The sequence below is a fragment of the Palaemon carinicauda genome, chromosome 16 (genome assembly GCF_036898095.1).
Source record: "Palaemon carinicauda isolate YSFRI2023 chromosome 16, ASM3689809v2, whole genome shotgun sequence".
Classification (NCBI taxonomy): domain Eukaryota; kingdom Metazoa; phylum Arthropoda; class Malacostraca; order Decapoda; family Palaemonidae; genus Palaemon; species Palaemon carinicauda.
The window spans coordinates 115,318,140-115,328,139 of NC_090740.1; the positions used below are offsets into that span (position 1 = coordinate 115,318,140).

Sequence of the window (10,000 nt, forward strand, 5' to 3'; positions counted from 1 at the left end):
CTATTTTTGTTAAACCAAAGTGGTATTCAAAACATTGTTTTTGTTTTCATTTTCCTGAATTCCTTCAATTTTCTTTAACATATAAGAAATATGTTCACTAGCCTTCTTTAGACTTACGAAGCCGCCTTGTGAAACCGATATTTTCCAGCATCATTTCCATAATGAGGAGGAATCGTGTTCCCAGAACGTATTTGTTCTCAAATTTAGGGTTCCATTTTCTTCACCGGAGACGAGCTCGTTATTAGGACCCTGTCATCATTAAACCATGATAAGGTAAATATATGAAGATGCTGAAATAATGGACCCGGAAATTGAGGCATAGGTTTCACTATTTAAGGAAAAACTGGCAATATTTAGATGAGCTATTATGACGTTCATCGATAAAGGGGTTTTTTGGATTTTTTTTTTTAGGTATAGTCTCACAATTGATATCCATAGGAAAATGACATCTGCTATATCTTAATAATAATAATAATAATAATAATAATAATAATAATAATAACAAACTCCCCTATATAATAAAGAGTATGTGCCTGTCTGTATATATCATCATCATTATTTTCCTCCTTCGCCTATTGATACAAAGGGCCTTGGTTAGATCCCGCCAGTGGTCTCTATCTTGAGCTTTTAAATCAATACTTCTCCATTCATCATATCCTACCTTACGTTTCATAGTCCTCAGCCATGTAGGCGTGGGTCTTCCAACTCTTCTAGGGTTTTGTGGAGCCCAGTTAAGCATTTTGTGAACTAATCTCTCTTGGGGAGCGTGGATAGCATACCCAAACCATCTCCATCTACACTTCACCATGATCCCATCCACATATGGCAGTCGAGTAATCTCTCTTATAGTTTCATTTCTAATCCTGTCCTGTCATTTAACTGCCAATATTCTTCAAAGGGCTTTGTTCTCAAATCTACAAAATCTGTCCATACAGTAATACAGATCTCACTAAACTGATATGTAGCCAGATTTTTATATGTATTTCAGGCGATTTAATTTGCAATTTTACTTAGCTGATTTGCCTTTTCAATCTTTCACTAAACTTTAATTCTAATGACCATGTATTGGAGATCATAGCTCCTAATTACTCCTTCCCCTGCTATTTATCTTCCATTGCATATTCCGTTCTCATCATCTCTGTCTTTCTTCTATTTATCTTGAACCCAACCTCTTGTGATTTTTCGGGTATTCTGGTAAGCAAGCATTGCAAATCCTGTGGTGTTCTGCTAATGATGACGGCATCATCAGCATGCTCTAGCTCAGCTAATTTCCTATCACTAATCCAGTCTAATCCTTCTCCACCATCTCGAACTATTCTACTAATTACAAAATCCACGAGGAGGATAAACAAGAAAGGTGACAACACATTCCCTTGGAGTACTCCGTTGTTCACTGGAAATTCATTTGATAGGACTCCATTAACATTAACTTGGCACTTGCTATGCTCATGAACAGACTTAATCAAATTTACATATTTCAGTGGAATTCCACGATAAAGAAGGACTCTCCACAAAATTGGCCGGTGTACACTATAAAATGATTTTTCATGGTAAACAAATGCTATCAAAAATGGATTTCTATATTCTACGCATTGCTATAGAACATGCCTCAAAAAGAAAATTTGGTTAGTGGAACTTTTGTCTTTTTTAAATCCTGCTTGTTCATCTCTCAGCTTTTCATCAATCTTTCTCTCTAATCTCTATTTCACTACATCTTCCATATTCCACAAGTCTTCATAATATCTACTCCATCGACACAGGAATATAAATACTTAAGAGGGCACTTCTCAAACTGCGTCTCATATTTTGAGATTCATTTGTTCATTAACAATGCTCTGCTTACTTTCGTCCCTGTTATGTATATTTAATGACGTACCAATTATCATCTCCCTGTCGGTAGATCTCCAGTCATATCATTATTGTTATTATACAAATAGAGTAGGGTGTTTATTCAAATATAACGACAAATATACCAGCAATAAATCTATGATGATAAGCCAAATACTAATCATCAATGGTTATAAAGTCTCGTTGAAACCAAAAAATAGCCAGGACGAGATGTAACAATCGGGCACACTGTTCTATCTAATTTCTCTTCCTCTTGTTTTGTTGAAGTTTTTATAGTTTATATAGGAAATATTTAATATAGTATTGCTACTGTTCATAGCATATTTTATTTTTCCTTCTTTCTTTTCCTCACTGGGCTATATTCCCTGTTAGGGCTGTTGGGGCTGTTGGGCTTACAGCATCCTGCTTTTCCAACTAGGGTTGTAGCTTAGCAAATAATAATAATAATAGTAATAATAATAATAATACTAGCATAACAACAACATCAACAACAACAACAACAACAACAGAATAATAATAATAATAATATTAATAATAATAACAATAATAATAATAATAATAATAATAATAATAATAATAATAATAAAAAAGAATAAACCAAAGGATAAACGAGGATACAGGACTAGTTGTTGAGTAAAGAAGAACGAAACAAAGTCTGTGATGAGAAAAGGTATGGTAGCATGCTTGACTCGACCTGCTGGGCTACGCTGATGGGATTAAAAGTTTCGGGAGAGAGAGGGAGGATGAAACACGAGATGCAACACAAAGAGATTGGGAACGAAATCCTCAACCAAAAGAGACTCGAAGGGGAGGAAAAAATACGTGTACGGTACGCACACACGTGTGCATGCTAGAGTTTCAGAGTTTTTTTTTTTTTTCATGAGTAGATTTTTCGTGCATACGTGGTTTTCTAAGGTTTTCTGTTTGCTCTATCATCTAGAATTATATTCCTGTGTACTTATTATGTGTAGTTTTTTCGTGTATACGTTGTTTTGTGGGGTTTTCTGTTAGCTCTACCTAGAGTTATATTCCTGTGTATTTTATCATTAGAGAGTTCCTTTCCTGCAAGATTTTCATAGTTATTTTTTGTTTTCATTTGTAGATTTTTCGTGTATACGTTGTTTTGTTAGGTTTTCTGTTTGCTCTATCATCTAGAGTTACATTCATGTGTGTTTTATCATTATAGAGTTCCTATCATGCAAGACTTTCATTTTTTTTTTTTTTTTTTTTTTTTTTGCATTTTCCATGTGTAGATTTTCCCTACATACGTTGTTTTGTGAGGTTTTCTGTTTGCTCTATCATCTAGAGTTACATTTCTATGTGTTTTATCATTATAGAGTTCCTTTCATGCAAGACTTTAATTTTTCGTTTTTTTTTTTTTTTTTTTTTTTTTTCATTTTCCATGTGTAGATTTTCCCTACATACGTCGTTTTGTGAACCTTTCTGTTTGCACTATCATCTAGAGTTACATTCCTGTGTATTTTATCATTAGAGAGTTTCTTCTATGCAAGATTTTCATAGTTTTTTTCCCCCTGTGTAGATTTTCCCTGCATATTTTTTGTGAACTTTTCTGTTTGCTGTATCATCTAGAGTTACATTCCTGCGTGTGTGCTTCATCATCAGACAGTTCCTTTCATTTTTGGTTTGATGGATTCGCAACCTTCAATTTTGGAAAAAAAAAGTTAAAATTTCAAAAAAAGTACCTGTAGATATTCTTTAGGTTATTGCTTATGTCTATTTATTATTATTATTATTATCATTATTTTTATTATTATTATTATTATTATTATTATTATTATTATTATTATTATTATTTGCTGAGCTAAAACCCTAGCTGGAAAAGCAGGATGCTATAAGCCCGGGGGCTCCAACGGGGAAAGTAGCTCAGTGAGGAAAGGAAACGAGGAAAAATGAAATATTTCAAGAAGAGCATCAATATTAAAATGAATATCACTTTATAAACTATAAGTAGTTCCAGGGCTCCGCTGCTCTTTACTACCCAATAACTAAACAACCACTTGTCCTTACCTAAAAACCGGCGTGTCTTGGTCCCCAATATACCATAAAGTGAGCTCCGGGACGTCGTGTGTCGGAGGAGAGTGGATGGTGCAAGGAAGAGAGGCGTTGTATCCCTCGACCACTTCCACTAACGATGTATCAGCCTCAATATCTGAGAGAAAAGTGAGAAAGAGAGAAAACACAATGTTAAAAATCTGCGTTTAAAAACACGGTAAATGCCTGGCAACAGTTATTCCATGATTTTTACCTCAATGTCTGTGAGAAAAGTGAGAAAGAGAGAAAACACATTGGTAAAAATCTGCATTTAAAAAAACGATAAATGCCTGGCAACATTATTCCAGGATTTTTACCTCGAGATCTGAGAAGAAAGTGAGGAAGAGAGAAAACACACTGTTAAAAATCTGCATTTTAAAAAAAACGGTGAATGCCTGATAACAATTTTTCTAGGATTTTTACCTCAATATCTGAGAGAAAAGTGAGAAAGAGAGAAAACACACTGTTAAAAAATCTACATTTAAATAAACGGTAAATGCCTGGCAACCATTATTCCAGGATTTTTACCTCAATATCTGAGAGAAAAGTGAGAAAGAGAGAAAACACACTGTTAAAAATCTGCGTTTAAAGAAACGGTAAATGCCTGGCAACAATTATTCCAGGATTTTTATCTCAATATCTGAGAGAAAAGTGAGAAAGAGAGAAAACACACTGTTAAAAATCTGCATTTAAAAAAACGGTAAATGCCTGGCAACAATTATTCCAGGATTTTTACCTCAATATCTGAGAGAAAAGTGAGAAAGAGAGAAAACACACTGTTAAAAATCTGCGTTTAAAGAAACGGTAAATGCCTGGCAACAATTATTCCAGGATTTTTACCTCAATATCTGAGAGAAAAGTGAGAAAGAGAGAAAACACAATGTTAAAAATCTGCGTTTAAAGAAACGGTAAATGCCTGGCAACAATTATTCCAGGATTTTTACCGCAATATCTGAGAGAAAAGTGAGAAAGAGAGAAGACATACTGTTAAAAATCTGCATTTAAAAAAACGGTAAATGCCTGGCAACAATTATTCCATGATTTTTTACCGTTTTGAAAATTGATATATTGAGATAAAGGAGTGATATTACGGTCACCAAACCGTGACAGATAATAACAAAGTAAGGTAAAATTACGGTCGCCTGTATTTTACTGAAATACGTTTGAGAACAGTATATTTGTATGACAATTTCCTATTAAGATTACGGCTTTTTTAACAGTGCAGATTATTACATAAATCTTCATAACCATTGGCTCATAATAAAAATAAACTTTGCCAGTAGATATTCATGGAAAATAAATTGATTGACTGGAAAGAATGATGTTTGTGAAACCTTAAGAGCATCAAATTGTTGAGAGTTTAGTCAAGATAGATATAAACTGGTAGCCATCTGTCATGGCATAAAGACAAGTAAAACATTAAAACTAGTATTATGAAGTGTACTTAGCCCCTTCTAATGAAAGGCCAGGTCGAAACCAACCATGCCACGAGAGGCCATAAAAGAAATCCGATTTCTTTTATGGCCTCTCGTGGCATGGTTGGTTTCGACTTGGCCTTTCATTAGAAGGGGCTAGCGTTCGGTCCCAAGTATGAGGTAGAAATTTATATATATATATATATATATATATATATATATATATATATATATATATATATATATGTGTGTGTGTGTGTGTGTGTGTATAAAATTATATAGAGACACACGCAAACACACACAAGCACACACACACACACACACACACACACACATATATATATATATATATATATATATATATATATATATATATATATATGTGTGTGTGTGTGTGTGTATACATATACATATTTATTTATTTATATACTGTATATATATATATACATATATACATATATATATATATACATATATATATATATATATATATGTATATATATATATATATATATATACCTTTCTAAGTTGAATCCTTAACATTGTGAAAGGATTTGTGTATCGCCATGATCAATAAAGATATACTAATCAGAACCACCCATACTAGGCTGGTGCCTAGTGAACTATCAATAAAAAATTTCCCACCATCACCAATCAGCAATTAGACAGCGTAGCGGTGAAAACAGGCCAAAACCTCAGTCATGGATAAGGATATGTTGAGGCTTTTGTCCTGCATTGGACTAGAAACAGCTGTATGTGGGAGAATTTCTATATTCTTAATTAGTAACAAGACAAAGGCATTGGAGAATTGGCTTTATAGTAGGTAGTAGGTTGGCCAGGGCACCAGCCGCCCGTTGAAATACTACCGCTAAAGAGTTATGGGGTCCTTTGACTGGCCAGACAGTACTACATTAGATCCTTCTCTCTGGTTACGGTTCTTTCCCTTTGCTTACACATACACCGAATAGTCTGGCCTATTCTTTACAGATTCTCCTCTGTCCTCCTACACCTGACAACACTGATATTACCAAGCAATTCTACTTCACCCAAGGGGTAACTACAGCACTGTAATTATTCAGTGGCTACTTTCCTCTTAAGGGTAAGGGTAGAAGAGACTCTTTAGCTATGGTAAGCAGCTCTTCTAGGAGAAGGACACTCCAAAATCAAACCATTGTTCTCTAGTCTTGGGTAGTGCCATAGCCTCTGTACCATAGTCTTCCACTGTCTTGGGTTAGAGTTCTCTTGCTTGAGGGTACACTCTGGCACACTATTCTATCGAATTTCTCTTCCTCTTGTTATGTTAAAGTTTTTATAGCTATATAGGAAATGTTTATTTTAATGTTGTTACCGTTCCTAAAATATTTTATTTTTCCTTGTTTCCTTTCCTCACTGGGCTATTATCCCTGTTGGGGCCTCTGGGCTTATAGCATCTTGCTTTTCCAGCTAGGGTTGTAGTTTAGGAAATAATAATGATAATTATAATGGATTTCATTGATAACGTTTGTACGTGCGTGTGTAATTTCCCGATTTTAATGATAACTAGCATTCCTTGAGGTTGATATTATATCTTTAAATCAAAGGCTGATTGTGATAATTCATGATCTTAATTGGACCCTGTCACCTCCTCCAATTGCATTCAATGTATATGGAATTTATGCTGGAACATGCTCCTTCCAGCACCTGGTAAATTGGCTGTTGTGTTGGTGCATTCATAAGGTGCAGTACTCCTACCTTAAAAGCTATAGAATATTCACCAAAAAATTATATGAATTACTGTTTTTGAGTGACTAAAAAGCAAGATCAAGATATGTAACATTATAAATTGTTAATTTAGATAGTTTATGTTTATATAAAAATGCTATTGTATACTGTAATCAAGCTGGAAATGTTGTGATTGTTAGAAAATGTAGATTAACTTTTTTAATAAAAAGATAAAAAAAAAATATATTTCTCTTCCACTAATTATTCATGTATGGTTAACTTTCTATTTGTATTAATGCTGTATTTTTGGTTTTCCTTCGTCGCCTTACTTTTTTCTTTTACAAAAGATCATAGGTACCACTTTGCTCTTGTTTATCCGTAGTTAAGGGATGGTGGAATATCATGAAACTATTATTCTTTCTGCTGATGTTAATACTATTATGAAGAACCTAATTAACCTATGTGAACACAGTTATGGAAAAGTGTACTAGGTGAGAAGCAAACTGAGAGAACGACATAAAGATCATGAACTGCAAATTACATTACCTATAGTAAAGCATGTCACTTTGAATTGAAGGTAAAAGGTGTCTTGTTTCAGAATATATGCTCACCAGAACGTCTGCCAGGTGTACCAACCGTGAGTCACACGATCGTACATAGTTCATTTTGTGTATATATTATGCTTGCATCTTCGCTCTTCCCTCGCACTAAAATGAACCAGATTGAACATGTCTGCTTTTTTCCTGTGTAACAGTGTCTGTTTTTCAAACATGAAATTTCTTGTTGCTTTGAGCTTTTGTATATAAAGGAGAGTGTTCTATAATAAATTTATTCAGTTGCTTTCAACCTACCTTTGAGTCACAACCTTCTCTCGGCCCGTCACACAGGCAAGACCAGCCTCCAACTTCGGTGCCCTAACACAGCAGTGACCTCCCCAGTAAACAGATCCGGACGTTTTATGGATGACTATATAAATATTCCGGTTCAGTTAAAATAAATTTTTGTATTCACAAGACTTCACGTAGAAAAAAAAAAAAAAGTTGAAATTGGTAAAAGATTGCATGTGACTCCAGACTAAGATTAATGCCATATCTTTACTCGGGCAGCATCTATAAACTTTTAAATGCTTCCAGATGACTAAAATTACCATTATAAATTTAAATAACTAATTTGAAAAAAATAGGATGAAAAACAACACCTATAGCCACTTAAAATACTTATAAATATCTAACACTTTTTCCCCATCAAGGTAGAACTTATAACACCCATCTGTATGAAGTATAATATTGATGATGGCTCAATATGAAATTCGTTCTGTTTCCTACCATAAGCGGAGCTATGCATTCCTTTGAACGAAAATTAATCACTGCATCATCATGATTTTATGGAAAAAATATGAAGTGATTAATCTCAGGAGATAGGCACCCAAGCGATATTGCCACAATGCTTTCGTTTTTAAATATCCACATTGCCCTTGACATATAACGCATAATTCGTGGAATTAATATTCTACACTGTGGAAAATTTGCCGTAAAAAAAAACGGTAAAAATCCTGGAATAAATGTTACCAGGCATTTAATGTTTTAAAAACGTATATATGGACGTAAAGGAGTGATATTACGGTTAACAACAAGTAAACGATAATAACAAAGTAGGGTAGAAATTACGGTCACCTGTATTTTACTGAAATATGGCTGAGAACATTATATTTTTACGGAAAATTTCCGATTAAAATTACGGTTATTTTTAACAGTGCTTGACATATAACGCATAATTCGTGGAATTAATATTCTACGCTGTCGAAAATTTGCCGTAAAAAACGGTAAAAATCCTGGAATAAATGTTGCCAGGTATTTAATGTTTTAATAACGTATATATGGAAGTAAAGGAGTGATATTACGGTCGCCAACAAGTAAAAGATAATAACAAAGTAAGGTAGAAATTACGGTCACCTGTATTTTACTGAAATATGGCTGAGAACAATATATTTTTACGGAGAATTTCCTATTAAAACTACGGTTTTTTTTAACAGTGCTTGACATATAACGCATAATTCGTGGGATCAATATTCTACGGTGCAACATATAATTTTAAAGAAATATGGAAAAAAATATGGGATGGTGATTGCTAGACTGGGGTTCGAGTCCTGCTCAAACTCGTTAAGTTCCTTTGGTCGTTGGAACTTAACTGTCCTTGTGAGCTAAGGATGGGGGTTTTTGGGGAGACTGTAGGTCTATCTGCTGAGTAATCAGCAGCTATTGCCTGGCCCTCCTTGGTCCTAGCTTGGGCGGAGAGGGGGCTTGGGCTTTGATCATATGTATATATGTTCAGTCTCTAGGACATTGTCCTGCTCGATAGGGCAATGTTACTGACTCTTACTTTTGCCATTCATGAGCGGCCCTTAAACATTTAAACCTTTAAACTAAGGTATGCAGCTGGGTGGAGATGGGGCTTGGGCGCTGATCATATTTATATATCGTCAGTCCCTAGGACATTGTCCTGCTTGGTGGGGCAATGTCACTGTCTCTTGCTTCTGCCATTCATGAGCGGCCTTTAAACATTTAAACCTTTAAACTAGGGTATGCAGCTGGGTGGAGAGGGGGCTTGGGCGCTGATCATATGTATATATGTTCAGTCTCTAGGACATTGTCCTGCTTGCTGGGGCAATGTCACTGTCTCTTGCTTCTGCCATTCATGAGCGGCCTTTAAACATTTAAACCTTTAAAACTAGGGTATGCATCTGATACCTGGATAAGAGAAAGTTTGCAGCGTAAAAGGTGAATGTCACAAACGTAATTACGACGAAAACTACATAGTTATGTGCTTGAAGGGGGAATGCGTAAATGTCAGCCTGGGACCATCGCTTTACTGTTGAAAAATTTTCTCTATTTTTTACGAAACAGTTTGAATCTTGATCAACTTCGTAATGAGGAATGTGGCAAGGACTTGCGATCTTCTCCTTTTTAGGAAGAAATCCTGTAAGT

General features: G+C 34.7%; 1 protein-coding gene across 1 annotated transcript in view; it reads right to left on the reverse strand.

Annotated features, from left to right (window-relative positions):
• Window positions 1–10,000, reverse strand: part of LOC137655103 (nephrin-like) — a 521,200-nt gene that overhangs the window by 157,815 nt on the left and 353,385 nt on the right. Inside the window, exon 2 of the mRNA XM_068388994.1 lies at window positions 3,877–4,018. Within this exon, the coding sequence (XP_068245095.1) occupies window positions 3,877–4,018 (142 nt within the window). The remainder of the gene's footprint in view (window positions 1–3,876; window positions 4,019–10,000) is intronic.